The 17413-nt window shown below is 43.3% G+C and overlaps 1 protein-coding gene across 3 annotated transcripts in view; it reads left to right on the top strand.

The window, feature by feature from the left end:
- Nucleotides 1-17413, top strand: part of LOC144595806 (SH3 domain-binding protein 4-like) — a 65762-nt gene that overhangs the window by 13394 nt on the left and 34955 nt on the right. For all 3 annotated transcript variants that reach the window (XM_078403487.1, XM_078403489.1, XM_078403488.1), the window contains one exon: nt 16451-16683. In XM_078403487.1, the coding sequence (XP_078259613.1) occupies nt 16566-16683 (118 nt within the window). In that variant the 5' untranslated portion in view covers nt 16451-16565. The remainder of the gene's footprint in view (nt 1-16450; nt 16684-17413) is intronic.

The following is a 17413-nucleotide window of genomic DNA, read 5'->3' on the forward strand; positions in this document are numbered from 1 at the left end:
ATGTATGTGTTTCATGAAGAAGCTTGCATTTCTATAACGACTTCCATGGCCCCAGGATATCCCATAGTGTTTTCTAGCTGCAATACCAGCCTTGGTTTTGGTGAACCATAGGTAATTCTGATTTAGGTTGCTATGTCAGAGCCAGTGGAAATGTAATTACAGCATAGGATATGTAGGACAATTTTCCCACAGGTCAGATAATCAAATAGATAATCTAGTATATATCCCTTCAATATTACCTCCTCCACAACCACAATGAACCATTGTGGGCTCCACCATTCCACGGTCGTCGGTGCTGGCCCTGATTTGTTCTGAACCCTTTCATACCTCTAGTTTCCCTCTCCCCTGACTCTGTCTGAAGAAGGGTCTCGACCCGAAACGTCACCTATTACTTTTCTCCAGAGATGCTGCCTGACCCGCTGAGTTACTTCAGCATCTTGTGTCTATCTGCGGTGTAAATCTACAGTTCCTTCCTACATTAATCTAGTGATGTGTTTGGTAAGTGATAAATACTGGTCATGATACCAGGTAATAACTACCTGCGCTTCGAAATAATGCTGTGGTGCTTGTTAAATCCACTCTACATAGCATATTGGGACTAGGTTTAACATGTCAACTGCAAGCTGCATTGTGAACAGGTGCACAGGAATATCTGTCTCCTCTAAAATTTTGTTTGAACTCACAACTGCTGTCACTGGCACAGACAAGCTTGATTAACACATCTTGTAAAAGTAATTGAGATTGTCAGGCAAATATGAAACCAGTTTTTATGTACCGTCAATGCTGCCTTGCCAAAACTTGAAAATGTGTTGCGGGATAGTTGCGTAATGTGGATGAATAAGGTCTTTATTTGCTATGTTACTGCTCATTATAGCTGTTTGTTGGTGAGAGGGGGGAAGGAATTAGTGTTTTTGTGTCTAATGTTCTACCTGATGCTGCACTTACATTCAAGCCCCGATCACTGTTTACATCAGAACGACCTGTCAGTAGTTGCATGGAAATTGGGCATTTTGGGTGAAGGGGTGAAACATGTCCAGTATAAAATGCCCGGCAAATGAAAGTGTTGGAAATAATTGGCTCCCTCTGTAATGATACGTGTATCAGATGTTTTGTTTAACTCCCTATGTCCTGTTTAAATCACCGTTGTCCCACAATGAATGACTCCTTAGCCAACAAATGGATTTTGTCAGCAATCCAGCTGAGTACTGGAAACACATTTTCAAAGTGCTATCCCAGTGTTAGGCTTTCATTGGTCAAATCAAATGTACACAGTGCTGATCCTTCCAATGGAGGCTGTGTGGAAACTGTCTGGTTTGACTTCTGTCGCCTGAAAGATTTCTTTCTCCTGTTGATATTTTCACCAGTTCTCTCATTTTACTCAAAATATTATGTTTCAATATTAAACATAAAACTGATAAGACGTTTTTATAGTTCAATGGGGAGAGGGATGCATTGTGTGTTGCACCAGCTTGTGCATAAAGCAATCCTCAGCCTTTGCAATTAAAAATGTGTTTATGCAGTTATTGAGTTGATTAGTCTCGGTTATACAGCAGGGAAATAGGCCCCTCGGGCCACCTCATCCATGCCAACCAAGATGTCCTGTCTAAGCTTTTCCCACCTGCCTGTGTTTGGCCCATATCCCTTTAAACATTTCCTGTCCATGTACATGTCCAAATATTTTTTAAATGGTGCGATTGTACCTGCTTTAACTACTTCTTGCGGCAGCTCGTTCCATGTATCTACCAGCCTCCGCGTGAAAAATGTACCCCTCTCGTTCCTATTGGATCTTGCCCCTCTCTCCTTAAGCCTATATCCTTGCTTTATTTATTCCCTTACCCTGGGTAAAAGACGCTGATGCATTCACCCTATCTTTCATAATTTTTTATGCCTATAAAATCACCCCTTACCCTCCCGCATTCCAAGGAATAAAGTCCTAGCCTGCCCAATCTTTCCAAGTAGCTCAGGCCCTCGTGTCCTGGAAATATCCTCTTAAACCTTCTCTGTACTCTCTCCAGCCAAATTACATCCTTCCTATAACAGGGTGACCAAAACTGAACTGAACTCTAAATGTGGCCCCAACAACCTGTACAACTAAATACAATATCCTCTCTGAACCCCAATGTACTAGAAGTCTTCTTGACCACCCTATCTACCTGTGGTGCCATATTCAGGGAACGATGTACCTGTATTCCTAGATCTCTCGGATCTGCAACTCTTCCCAGGGTCCTGGCCTGTTTTGACTTCCCAAAATGCATCACCTCACACTTAAATGTATTAAATTTAATTAGCCCTACCCTAGTCCACTTGCCCAGTTGATCAAGATCTTCCTATAATGTTTGATAACCATCTTCACTGTCCATGATACCATCTACTTTGGTGTCATCTTCAAACTTGCTAACCATGCCTTGTTCATTCTCATCCAAATCATTGATATAAACTGCAAATCGGCCTAGCACAGATCCCTAAGGCACACCACTAGTCACATGCCTCGAGTCCGAAAAACAACCTTCCACCACCATGCTGTGCTTCCTTCCATGATGCCAATTCTGTATCTACTTAGCTAGTAGTCCTTGGATCCTTTGTAGTCTAACCTTTCAGAGCAGCCTACCATGTAGAACCTTAACAAAGGCTTTGGTGAAGTCCATATAGACTTGAAGGAAAGGAGAACTAAATACTTTGACAGTTATTGCTTTTAAAACAGTATTTGGAGTGGCAAATGTAAATGTGTTCCCATTGACTCAGAAAAATAAAATGTAATTTGTGTAGCTTGTTGGATTTGCATTACATGGAATTTGAATTGATGCAAAGTGCTGGAGTAAAGTTACTGGAGTTGCTGCCTCAAAAAGGCAGCCAGCATAATCAGAGACCCACACCACCCTGGCCACACACTCATTTCACCCCTGCCATCGGGATGAAGGGACAGGAGCCTGAAAACTGTAACATTCAGCAACAGCTTCTTTCCTACAGCTATTCGCCTGATAGACACTATTACCTCAAATACCTCAAATAAGCTCTGAACTACATAGACTATTATTGTTATTATTGCACCATTATTGTTTGTTTATAGTGTGTACTTGTGTGTGTGTATATATGTATGTATATGTATATATATATTTATATGTGTGTGCATTTGTGAGTATGTGAACTTTTCTTTCTCTCTTTATTATATTGTTTACAGTGTACGATGTTTACATATGCTGTTGTGCTGCTGCAAGTAAGAATTTCATTGTTCTATCTAGGACATATGACAATAAAATGCTCTTGACACTCTCTTGACTAACTCAATGGGTCAAGCATTATTGACGCTGCCTGACCTGTTGAGTTACTCCTGCCCTTTGTTCTTTTTTTTGTAAACCAGCAGTTGCAGTTACTCGTGTTCCATTACCTCCAGATTCAGGGACTGTTTCTTCCCGGCTGTTAGTCAGGCAACTGAAGCATCCTATCAACAACTAGTGAGCGATCCAGAGGAACTTTCTACCTCAGTGGAGACCCTAAAACTATCTTTAATCGGACTTCTTGAAGAAGGGTCTCAACCCAACTTCTCTCCAGAGATGTTGCCTGTCCCGCTGAGTTACTTTGTGTCTACCTTCGATTTAAACCAGCATCTGCAGTTATTTCCTAAACATTTAATTGGACTACTGGACTTTAGCTTGTACTAAACTATTCCCTTTATCATGCATCTATACACTGTGGATGGCTCGATTGTAATCATGTATAGTCTTTCCGCTGACTGGTTAGCTTGCAACTAAAAGCTTTTCACTGTACCTTGGTACACGTGACAGTAAACTAAACTAAACAATAAACAATTTCAGTGAGCTCAGTCAGATAATAAACTAAAACTGGCACTTTAGCCGGTGTGGCAAGTGGTATGTTATGTCCCTTAATTTTCTGAAGTTGGGTTCGGGTGGGAACTTCGTAGTTTCCACTGCTAAGTACAGGCACTCTGACAAAATAGGGGGTGGAGCAAGGTGGGGAATGTTTTGTTCCCCTCGGTAACCATCTTATCGAATGGCAAAGCAGCCCCGAGAGGCCGAATGAGCTCTCAAGCTGCTGTAATTTTGCACTGCGTTCACTATTGTGGTTGACCAAGTGCTGAATGAAGTCTCGACCTGTATTGCAGTTGAACTCCAAATAACAGTGGCTGGGAATGGACGCTCACTCTTGTCCACAGAGATTGGATTCTAATCAAATATTCTTGCCAGTAAATGTCATTCTGCACCCCTGCCTGCATTCATAAAATGATGGAAATCTAGATTCTTATCTGAAAAATGCACTCGCTGATTAAAATTTAAAATGTAAGCTCGGAGCTCCGTCATTGTTAATATTAAATGCTGACTGTTTGATGTATGAGGAATCTAGAATTCTAATTTCTTTGCTATATTCTTCAGGTTAGAGTAGACTTGTACAACCTTGTTTGTTTTCCTGCACTATCTTGGAACTAATCCAAAAAATATTCTCCGAGACGTATAATAATATAATAATAATATTCATTTATTGTCATTGCAACGAGTACAACGAAATTAAAAAATAGCCAATCCTGACGGTGCGTAAAAACATATATGCAATAAATGCACAAACAAATAAATACAATTATATTAAGTACAAAAGTTTTAACAGTGTTGCCTAGTGCAGAAAGTAGTGTTCAGTTCTCATATGGCCCTGGGGTAAAAACTGTTCTTAAGTCTGTTTGTTCGGGATTTGATCGACCTGAGACGTCGACCAGAGGGCAGATGAACAAACAGACGGTGGCCGGGGTGGGATGGATCTTTTATTATTTTGCCTGCTCTACTGAACTTTAGGCTGAACAGGTGCTCCAGGGAGGGCAGTGAGCAACCGATGATCTTCTGGGCCGTCGTGATGACCCTCTGAAGGGCCTTCCTGTCCTTTTCTGAGCAGCTGGCATACCATGTGGTTATACAATATGCCAGCACACTCTCGATGGAGCAGCGATAGAAGGACATCATGAGCTTCTCCTGCAGGTTGGTCTTCCTGAGGATCCTCAGGAAGTGGAGTCTCTGCTGTGCCTGCTTCACTGTGGTGATGGTGTTGGTAGACCAGGTAAGATCCTCTGCGATGTGCGTACCCAGGAACCTGAAAGCGGGTACCCTTTCCACGCAGACCCCATTGATGTAGAGTGGGTCGTGTTCTGCCCTGGTTTTCCTGAAGTCTATTATCAGTTCCTTTGTTTTGGAGGAGTTCAGGACAAGATTGTTCACTGAACACCATGCTGCCAGTCTTTGGATTTCTTCCCTGTAGGCTGTCTCATCTCCTCCTGAGATGAGTCCAACCACAGTCGTGTCATCCGCGAACTTGATGATGGTGTTGGTGGGATGGGTGGGGGCACAGTCGTGAGTGTAGAGGGAGTAAAGGATGGGGCTCAACACACAGCCCTGTGGTGAGCCGGTGCTCAGTGTAATGGTGGAGGAGAGGTGAGGGCCTATTTTGACTGTCTGGGGGCGGTTGGTCAGGAAGTCCTTGATCCATTGGCAGATGGTTTGGGAAAATCCAAGGTCAGAAAGTTTGGTGACCAGTCTGCTCGGGATGACCGTGTTAAAGGCAGAGCTGAAGTCGAGGAAGAGCATCCTCACATAGCTCCCCTGGTGTTCAAGGTGGGTCAGTGCAGTGTGAAGAGCAGTGTCGATGGCATCCCCTGTAGACCTATTTGCTCTGTAGGCAAACTGGTATGGGTCGAAGGTGGGTGGGAGGCTGGCTTTGATGTGCTGCAGGACCAGTCTCTCGAAGCACTTTGTGATGACCGGTGTGAGTGCTACCGGACGGTAGTCGTTAAGGCCGCTGATGACAGATTTTTTCGGCAGTGGGATGATTGTGGCGGACTTCAGGTAGGGAGGGATGGTGGATTTTAAAAGGGACAGGTTGAAGATTTTTGTGAAGACCTCAGATAATTGGTCTGCACATTCCCTCAGCACTCTGCCCGTCACACCATCGGGGCCTGCAGCTTTCCTGGGATTCACTGCTCTGAGCACACGCTTAACATCATACTCCTGCACAGTGAAGGTGTTGCTGTCAGGTGCTGGAGAGGGTGTTATGTCTGCCACTGCAGCTTTCACCTCGAAACGAGCAAAGAAACAGTTAAGTTCCTCTGCCAGCGAGGCGTCGGCAGTCGTGCGGTTGCTGGTCTTGTAGTTGGTGATGTGCTGGATGCCTTGCCATACCTGCCGTGGGTCATTGTTGGTAAAGTGGTCCTCAATCTTCCTCTTGTAGGACGCTTTGGCATCCTTGATGCCTCTCTTCAGGTTGGTTCTAGCAGCACTGTATAGAGCTCTATCACTAGACCTGAAGGCGGTGTTACGGTCCTTGAGGAGAGACCTGACATCCTTTGTCATCCAGGGCTTCTGATTGGGATACAACTGGATACGTTTGTCGACGGTGACATTGTCAACACAGTTTTGGATGTAGCAGAGTACAGTTGATGTATACTCCTCCAAATCCTGATCCTCAAAAATATCCCAGTTGGTCCTTTCGAAGCAATCCTGCAGCTGCGAGGAAGCTCCTTCAGGCCATGTCTTAACAGTCTTTATGGTGACTGGAGCTTTCCCAGGTGTGGTAGTGGTGCTGACCTGAAACCCTTCTTAATATTTGAATAAACCTTGTCTAGTGTGTTTTTCCCCCTGGTAGCACATCTTATGTTTTGTTCAAATTTCGGGAGAACTGACTTTAGGTCTGCATGATTGAAGTCCCCGGCTATGATGTGGGCTGCTTCTGGATATGTGCTCTGTTGTGAGTTTATTGCACCGAGCAGGTAGCCTAAAGCTGTGCTAGCGTTAGCATTCGGTGGGATGTAGACTGCTGTACTATAACCACTGTAAATTCACGAGGAAGGTAAAAAGGCCTGCATTTAACTGTTAGGGACTCCAGATCAGGAGAACAATGGCTATTGGATGTTAGTGCACCAGTTGTTGTGCACATAAATGCATAACCCCCCCCCTTGCTCTTACCGGAGTCGATGTTTCTGTCCCAGCGAAACGCTGTACGCCCGGCTAGCTCAATGGCTCCGTCTGGGATAAGTGGATGAAGCCATGTCTCTGTTACTAAGAGAATACAACAGTCCTCCACGAGTTTGTTTGCTGATATCTGTAGTTTTAATTCGTCCATTTTGTTGATGATGGATCTGGCGTTGGTGAGAAACATGCTAGGTAGCGGTGGTTTGTGTGGCTGTCTCTTTAGCTTGGTAAGTATACCGGACCGGCATCCTCGCTTTTGCTTCCTGTTTCTCCTCCGCCTGCGACGCCTGTTCACGCCGACAACTATCCACGGAGATCCCGGTGTCCTGGCTATCTCCTCCGGTATATTTCTTGGGTGTAGGAATTCGCTCGTAAGGTCCCTATTGCACTGGAATCCTATGATCAGAAGATCCTTGCGGTTGTAAGTAGGATTTGCCTGATTTGCATGACTAAAATTGACTAACAGACATAACACAGATAACACACATAAAAAGCACCGAAAGGGAGAGTATGGTCTGGTTTATGCTTGATTGCTTTTATTTCATTATTTCATTATTCTGGAAGCTTAATACTAATTGTGTAAGGACATAAAACAGTTTGTGTTGTTCAAGATAGACGGTTAATTATATTTCAATTTTGTCAAATGTTTTTTTTAAATTGAAGGCATTATGAGTGTGATCCAACTAAATGGGGTGGATAACTTTGGGTGAGTAAAATTCTCTCCACTCTCCATTCCCTCCCGGAGCTGTAGCCCATTAAAACATGCAGATGAAATCCTAGAACCATACAGTACAGGAACGGACTCTCCCGCCACCTCCTCTGTGTTGAATGATGCTAAACTACATTATCCCGTTCACCTGCATTAGGCCCATACCCCTCCACACCTTTTCCATCTTGGTACTTATCCAAATGCCTTTTTAGCATTGTAATTGTATATGGTTTTACCACCACTTCTGGCGGTTCATTTCTTATACTGCCACCCACTGTGTGACGTACTAGTTAGGTCCCCGTTAAATCTCTCTGCTCTTACCTTAAACCTATACTCCTGAGTTGTCGACTCCCTTGCCCTGGGAAAAGGATTCTGACTGTTGATCCTCCCTCTGCCCCTCATAATTTAATAAGCCTCTGAGATCACTCAAGGATTTGATCCTTAGCCTTCAGAGATAGGATATAAAGCGATGCAGCACGGAAATGGGCCCTTTGGATGTATTGTATTGTATTGTACTTGGCCATGTCAAGCAAGTTTGCCTAACCGAGCTAGTCCCACTAGCCTGGGCCAGATGAAGACTCAGGCAAGTGGGACTTTCCGATCTATGTACGTGTCAAAATATATTTTGAATGTTGCAATTGTACCTGCCTCTATCACTTCCTCTGGGAATTCCTTCCACGTATGTGCCATTCTTTGTTTGGGAAAGGTTGCCCCTCAGGCCTTTAGAAATCTTTTCCATTTCGCCGTAAACATGTTCTCTAGTTTTAGCTTCCCCTTACAAAAGGGGGGGGGGGGGGGACTGGCCATTCATCATATCTATGCCCCTTTTACCTTATCTATGATTTTATAGACCTCTTGTAAAATCATCCCTCATGTAAAAACAAAAGACTCAGCCTATCCAGCCTTTCCTTATAACACAGACATGGTAATTTCTTAGTATAAGAAGATAACTGCAGATGCTGGTACAAATCGAAGGTATTTATTCACAAAATGCTGGAGTAACTCAGCAGGTCAGGCAGCAATTTCTTAGACTGGTTCTGTAGCTTTTGAACTTGGACACAATGCAAATAGTCAGCATTTAACTCTAAATTTGAAAGTTTCTAGTATTCTGGAATGTACTGTCTGCAGAGGTGGCAGAGCCAGATACAATAGCATATGCACAGGCAGGGAATGGTGGGATATAGATCCTAGGCAGGCAGATGGGATTTATTTGGCGTTGTGGTCAGCACATACATCGTGGGCTGAAGAACCTATTCCGGTGCTGTGCTGATCTGTTTCATATTCTGCACCAGAGCCAAATGATTGAGAGCAAGTTTGTAAATGGATTTAGACAACTTGCCCAAGTTATATAATGAACAAAACCTGCTCGACACAGCTTTAACAAAGCTGATGCACTACAATACTGAGAACTGTACTGTGCACTCTATCTGCTCTATCCATTGTACCAGAGGTTGACTTGATTATATTTATATTTTATTTGATACGATTGGATAGCATGCAAAACAAAGCTTTGCATTGTACCTTGGTACACGTGGCAATAACAAAACCTAAACCTAAAAGGAGTGGAAGAGGTGATTTACCTTTGAGATCGAACGTCTTTCTTGCCGGGAGCTCTATAGTTAGGAGCTGTAGCTTTACGAAGTTACAGCTGGCCTTGATGGATCTATTGCTTGCAGAAATGTTTAGTTTGAAATGGGCTGAGATATTGGAACAATGCAGCCCTCTGCAGGCGAACATTTCTGACAGGTGGAATTTAATTGGAATGGAGACGGTATCACAATTAACTTTCAAAGAGCTGTTTCTTAAAATAAAGGATTACAATTTTGAGCAATGGGTGTTCTATCCCTCAGCGAACTGCACATATGCTTGCTGATGGCTTGTCTACCTGGGGACATGAGCATTTGTCAATTCCCAGAGACTGTGGATTGATTTCGACGAGCCGTAGGTGTGACTTGCAAGCCACATGATTGAATCTAAGTAATGGGCTCAGTCAATGAATGCATCAATCGAGTAAAGCAGGTCAAGATGACATGTTTGAGTCCTTGGGCAAGATTTATTTGGCAATCTGTCAGACATTCACAGGGAAATAATTAAAGTAGATCAGGGCAGTTTTTGAGGTCTATAGTTTCACACTAAAGATGCAAATGCAGCGAATTGGATTTGACAATGAGATTTATGTCTTTGTGTTCACTTGCTGGCTAGAGTGGCTGCAGTAACTGGTCTTTTGGGAACTTAACAACAGCCAGATACAGGAGAGGTGTATTTTGAAACTTGCACTCGAATATTTTGAAAAACGAGCAGTCGTTGGATGTATGACAGGCAAGGGATAGAATGAAAACAGGTTACTGTAAAATTTAGCCACCAGTTTTCCCCATACTGTAGATTTGCCAACCATCGTTACAAGCAGTATAATCTTTCAAGACCCACATTACACAGTCTTTTCCACTGAGCGTGCTACTGCAGATGAAGTAGTTAATGCAGAACTATTACTGCACCTACGTTCTGGAAGTTCACAGTCACAATTTCTTACAACAGCAACGAAAATATTAGAGAATGTCCTCTGCTCAATAGCGCAAACATTCCAAAGGTCAAAAACTACATTAACGACGGTTGGCCGTGGTGGATTATTATTAATAGAAGCTGCCAAAAGTATTGAAACGAGTTCATCAAGTCACTGAACCATTAGTTTTCCATCGAAGTATCATGCATTCTCCAAATAAAGACTGACTTTTCCCCTTACGAGAATCATGCAACTGTACCAGAGCTAACCTACCTTCAATTTTAGTTCATTGATGTGCTAATTTGCACTTGCTTTGATCTCAATGCGTCTTTTGAAGATGGACATTGTATCCTGTTAATTTCATGAATAGTTCACTGTGGTCCTTCTACTAGGAAACATAGAAAATAGGTGCAGGAGGAGGCCATTTGGCCCTTCGAGCCAGCACCGCCACTCATTGTGATTATGGCTGATCATCTACAATCAGTAACCCTATATCCCTTGATTCTGCTAGCCCCTAGAGCTCTTATCTAACTTTCTTTTAAATTGGCCTCTATTGACTTCTGTGGCAGAGAATTCCACAACTCTGGGTTAATACATTTTTTTTCATCTCAGTTTTAAATGGCCTCCCCTTTATTCTTACACTGTGGCCCCTGGTTCTGGGCTCCCTCAACATTGGGAACATTTTTTGTGCATCTAGCTTGTCCAGTCCTTTCATAAATTTATACGTTTCAATAAGATCCCCTCTCATCCTTCTAAATTCCAGTGAATATATAGCCCTCATATGACAGTCCCGCCATCCCAGGGATTAACCTCGTGAACCTACGCTGCACTGCCCCAATAGCAAGGATGTCCTTCCTTAAATTAGGAGACAGAAACTGCACACACTACTCCAGATGTGGTCTCACCAGGGTCCTGTTCAACTGCAGAAGGACCTCTTTACTCCAAAACTTAAATCCTCTCATTATGAAGGCCAACATGCCATTAAGTTTCCTTCACTGCCTGCTGTACCGGCATGTTTACTTTCAATGACTGGTGTACAAGGACACCCAGGTCTTGTTGCACTCCCTTTTTTCCTAATCTGACACCATTGAGATAATAATCTGCCTCCTTGTTCTTACCACCAAAGTGGATAACCTCACATTTATCTACATTATACTGCATCTGCCATGCATCTGCCCACTCACTCAACCTGTTCAAGTCACCCTGCAACCTGTTAGCATCCTCTTTGCAGTTCACATTGCCACCCAGCTTTGTGTCATCTGCAAGTTTGCTAGTGTTACTTTTAATTCCATCATCCAAATCATTAATATATGTTGTAAATAGTTGCGGCCCCAGCATCGAGCCTTGCGGCACTCCCCTCGCCAATGGCTGTCATTCTGACAGGGACCCGTTTGTTCCTGCCTGCCAACCAATTCTCTATCCATGTCAATACCCTACCCCCAATACCATGTGCTCTAATTTTGCCCACTGATCTCCTGTGTGGGACCTTATCAAAGGCTTTATGAAAGTCCAGATACGCTCCATCCACTGGCTTTCCTTCATCCATTTTAATTGCCACATCCTCAAAAAATTCCAGAAGATTAGTCAAACAGGATTTCCCCTTCATAAATCCATGCTGACTTGGACCAATCCTTTTACTGCTATCCAAATATACTTGACGTGAGGTTCAAGGCCAATGACTGCAACGAGTAGTTGGGAAGGGGGTGGCGTCACAAAATTAACCACAGGCTCTGCCGCTTTTACATTAAAATTCAGTGGTTCGCCTGCCCTACCTCTTTACCATAATTTACCATAATTACTTATTTATTCTCCCTTTACTCTGTTGCTATTAAGAAGAGTGATTCGTCAGAGACTGGGAACATAAGGGTGCAAATGATCTGTCCAAAATTGGAGCTGTTCTATGGGATGATTGGGATAGGATGTGGTGTGTAAACAGGCCCTTGTGTCAGCTAGGGTAAGGGTAGCCTGCCCTAGAATGAACCCAATTTTGCAAAGACTGTAGTGAACTAGTAATCGGGTACTATTTCAAGAGCAGCAGATGTGCAAGGGCAGAGTGGAGGCAGTTGATGTTATGGAGGTGAAAGTAGGCAGTCTTCCTGATTAAGATCAGAAACTCTGTTGTAAAAGGAAGTTGCAAATTGTTAGGTTCAGCCCTGGTCAGTGCTGCGAAGGATGGAGTCGGTGAACAGCTCGCCGTGTTGAGAACAAGCACGTTTTTATGGTAAACCAGTTATGAAGTCTGTTAAAATAGGTATCCCAATGTTTTTTCACCTTTGTGGCTAATCTGTTTGAAAATTGTGCTCAATTGGCCTCTTACGGACTCTTGATTTCAAATTTACTCATGTCACCCACCATGTGTATCCATTGAAATTTATTTAGACTTTTCATTCCTGCCTTTGTTTATGAACTGTACTTATCCGCAAAATGTAAAGCTGTGTATACACCTTCAACATTCAGTTTTAATAGTGAGAGCTGTTTTGCTATCCTGATTTCCCCTCCCATTTTCAGCATAAACATTGCACACTGCTTTAATTATCATGGTGCTATTGAATGTCATTTTATCACGTCTATTATTATGGAGATTAGAGCCTTTTAAGTGCTTGATGACAACTCAGAGTTTACTTGTTTTCTCGGCCATAGAAACTGGAGCTGTCAATGTGATGTGTAGTGTTTCAAAGAGGGGCATAGATCTGATTACTGCACTGTGCGTCAGTGAGCCTTCTGTACCAGAGCACGCTCTCACAGTTACTATTGGTAATGTGGGAAAGCCACCAAATGTTTCAATCTGTACAGACGGTGAAGGGGTACTTTGTTCCCTTTCTGTCTGGCTATTTTTTTGTTTTTAGTTCTGATTACCGTACTAGTGTACTGTATATACTGTGTTAGGGTGGCATGCCAGCACAGAGGTAGAGTTGCTTCCTTACAGCGCCTGGGTTTGATCCTGACTACGGGTGCTGTCTGTATGGAGTTTGTACGTTCACCCCATGTCCTGCATGAGTTTTCTATGGGTGCAAACTCCGTACAGACAGCACCTGTAATCAGGTTCGAACCCACATCTCTGGCACTGTATGGCAGCAACTCTACTGCTGCGCCACTGTGCCTACCTGGACAATCCTTTTGGACTATCTGGACTATCTCCTCATTTGACAATCCTTTTTCCTTGATCAAATGTTTTAGCCCACTCTAAGAATAAATAAACATTATTATCTTACAAGTTTAGTTTATTATCGTCACGTGCACCAATGTGCAGTATCCAGTCAAGGAAAGACTGTACATGATTGCAATCAAGCTGTCAATAGTGCACCGATAAAGGGTACAACTTTTCGGGCAAGATAAAGTCTGATTATGGTAGTTTAAAGGTCTCCAATGAGGTAGATGGGAGGTCAGGGCTGCACTAACTGATTAGACATTCAGGACATTCAGTTGTCCAATAACAGTTGGGAAGAAACTGTCCCTGAATTTGGAGGTATGCATTTTCAAACTTCTGTATGTCTTGCCTGATGAGAGATGGGAGAAGAGGGAATCACCGATGTGAGACTTGTCCTTGATTATGCTGGTGGCCTTGCCGAGGCAGTGTGAAGTGTAGATGGTCTAGGCTACATCCACAACTCTGCAATTTCTTACGATATTGGGTGGAGCTGTTCCCAAACCAGGCTGTGAAGCATCCCGATAAAATGCTTTCTACGGTGCGTCTGTAGAAGTTGGTGAGGGTTGCTGGTGACATGCCAAACTTCTTAAGCCTTCCAAGGAAGTAGTTGGTGTGCTTTCTTGCCCATGGCTTTGATGTGGCTGGTCCAGAACAATTGCTGGTGATATTTATTTCTAGGAAGCTCAAACTCTCTACTTTGGTGCCATCAATGTATCCTGGGGTGTGTGCACAGCATCACTTCCTGAAGTTATGCTGTCAATGACATGGTGTTATTGATGAGAATTCTACAAGTCAGGATCTTATTGCAGTGTAACTGAAGTATTATTCCTCTCCCAATTCCTCGAGCTGCTACTAACACAAAACAGATTCCAACCGTGTGATTTTGTAGACACAAAGAACTGCAGATGCTGATTCACATAAAAAAGACACAAATTGCTGGAGTAACTCAAGCGGGTTCAGCCGCATTCTGGAGAACATGGATGGATAACGTTTTGGGTCGATACCTTTCTTCAGACTGATTGTGGTGGGGGGAGAAAGCTGGATGCGAGGTGGGGTCAGTACAAAGTCTGGCAAGTGATAGGAGGAGAGAGGTGAGAAGGTTTTTTTTTGACAGATGTTTGGACAGAGATGAAAAACAAAAGTGTGAGATTAGGAGATACGAATAGCAGATGCATCAATCATTAAACCAGTGGAGGGTAGGGGATATAGGTGGAAGGGGATGTGGGGGAAGGGGATATAGGGGGGAGTGGGTTTGCCTGCTTTTTACTGGAAATTAGAAGGATGAGAGGGGATCTTATCGAAATGTATAAGATTATTAAGGGGTTGGACACGTTAGAGACAGGAAACATGTTCCTAGTGTTGGGGGAGTCCAGAACCAGGGGCCACAGTTTAAGAATAAGGGGTAGGCCATTTAGAACGGAGATGAGGATAAACTTTTTCAGTCAGAGAGTTGTGAATCTGTGGAATTCTCTGCCTCAGAAGGCAGTGGAGGCCAATTCTCTGAATGCATTCAAGAGAGAGCTAGATAGAGCTCTTAAGGATAGCGGAGTCAGGGGGTATGGGGAGAAGGTAGGAACGGGGTACTGATTGAGAATGATCAGCCTAGATCACATTGAATGGTGGTGCTGGCTCAAAGTGCCGAATGGCCTACTCCTGCACCTATTGTCTATGGTCTATTTGGGCTTTGTCAAACAGTTCTTGTACCAAATGTACAATGGCATCATCTAGCTTTTTCTCTACTATATTGACAACTGCATCAGAGGTGCCTCCTGCACATGTGCAGAACTTAATGATTTCATTAACTTCCACCCTGCCCTCAAATTCACTTGGACTATCTCTGGCACCTTTCTCCCCTTTATTGATCTCCTCTTCTCCCACCATGCCTCTTGCAAAGAGCTATCCCCTACTCTCAAAGTCTCTGTCTCTGTCGCATCTACTCCCACGATGAAGCTTTCCATTCTAGTACATCCAAGACATCCTCTTTCATTAGTAAATGTGGTTTTCCCCTATGCTGTCAATGATGGTTCCATCACCCATGTTTCCTCTGTGTCCCATAGTTCTGCTCTTGTGACACCACCTCTCAGATGGAACAAGGGTAGAGTTCTCCTAGATGATGCCTTTCACCATACCAACCTCTGCATCTAACACATCATTCTCTGCTGCCTTGAACATGATCCAGCAAGAGTCATTTCCCAGCTCCGCACAGCCTGGTTTTACCTTCTCCCCAAAATCCATAAACACAACTGCCCTGGCAGACCCATTATTTCTGCCTGTTCCTGTTCCATGGAAATGATTTCCACCTACCTCAACTCCATCCTATCCCCCCTGGTCTAATCTTTCCCGACCTATGTCCAAGATACCTTACATGCCCTGTCTCTTTAATTATTTTCGCTTTCCGAGCCCCCACTCCCTTATCTTTACTATGGACGTTCAGTCACTCTACACCTCCATCCCCCACCAGGAAGGCCTTAAAGCCCTCTGTTTCTTCCTCGACCGCAGAACCATCCAATTTCCCTCTACTAACACTCTACTCCGCCTAGCGGATCTGGTCCTCACCCTCAACAACTTCTCCTTTGACTTCTCCCACTTCCTCCAAGTCCAAGGCGTAGCTATAGGCACCTGCTTGGGCCCCAGCTATGCCTGCCTCTTTGTAGGGTACGTTGAACAATTTCAGTGTCAGCCACCAGTCGTTAGATTGGTGAGGTGGTGGAGGGTTCCTGATTTATTTCAGAAGGTATATTTCTAAAATCTGTAGCTTGTAATGTATGAGTTATTGACAGCGGGCCTTGTTCAGTACAGAAGCCAAAGCAGTTTAGTCCATTCATTAGCTGTTATTTGGCAATCATTCCTTGGCTGTGGTTACTAATGCCAAAGTATTTTCTGTTACATCTTCAGTTTGACGAGCTAAGCAAATATTTCATATAAAACCTCCGTTACTAGATAGTAGTAATAAATACTAGCCACATTTCATTTTATATAGCACCTGTCGCATTCCATTAGGACCTCCAGTCACATTTGTTTACCTTTGGGGCTGACTGGTAATGCATGTAATAATGTGCATTTGTCCATAAATTGTGGTACTGTTTTTAGCGACTAAACTGATGCATTCTTATGTGATTTAACTCTTGCAGATGGTCTGATTACAGAAGAAACTATAAGGTTAATGAGCTGGTTGCCAGCCTTTAAAAGGTGCTGCCAATGAGCAACCCATTTATGTTCACCATTGAGACCTAAACTGAGGGAACTATGGCAGCTCAAAGAATTCGCTCCACCAACACCGCCGGGCTTCCTCGGTGTAAATCCGAAGGCACACTAATCGACGTGAGTGATTGTTTATCTGAACTCAGTATCAGTGAATTCAAAGGTGAGTATTTCAATCAATATATTAAGCAGAACAGAATGAACATGATGCTATGATTTACAGATTTGTGGAGTTATAATCCTTTTATTTGATCTTTGTTCTTTCCTTTGAAAATTTGCCAATTCTCGCTCTACATTAAGCAAATCATAAGCAATTCAGCTTGATTCAAAAGGGCTTTCTTTGATCATTGAGAACATGATATCAATTTATGGCAAAGGTTGAAGTATTATATATCATTTTGATCCATACCTGGATTATCCATTTTCTTAACAAAAGGGCACAAAGTGCTGGGGTAACTCAGCAGGTCAGGCAGCATCTTTAGAGAAAATGAATAGGCAACGTTTCAGGTTCAGACCCTTCTTCAGACTGGGAGTCTGGGGAGAGGGACACCAGAGGTATGAATAAAATGGGATGGTTGGAGGATTAATGTAAATGTTGGTTATCGGCATAGTCTTGGGCTGAAGGGTCTGACTCCATGCTGCATGTTGCTGTGAGTCCATGAATCAGGGCTGTTAAATGTCCACAGACCTGTTCCTAAGTCCTCTCTGGAGAGAAATATGGAGGATGCAGAAAAACTTTGATTGGAGTTGGTGAGTGTAGGGTTTCTGAAAGTAAATACAGCGGAAGCTGAAATGGTTTGTAACTTTATTTAAATGCACAACAAATTACCTGCAGGTATTTAAGGACATTCAGTTGAATGTTTAGTTGGCTTGGAGTAGTTAAGATGATTTTT

Source organism: Rhinoraja longicauda, chromosome 8 (genome assembly GCF_053455715.1).
Source record: "Rhinoraja longicauda isolate Sanriku21f chromosome 8, sRhiLon1.1, whole genome shotgun sequence".
NCBI lineage: Eukaryota > Metazoa > Chordata > Chondrichthyes > Rajiformes > Arhynchobatidae > Rhinoraja > Rhinoraja longicauda.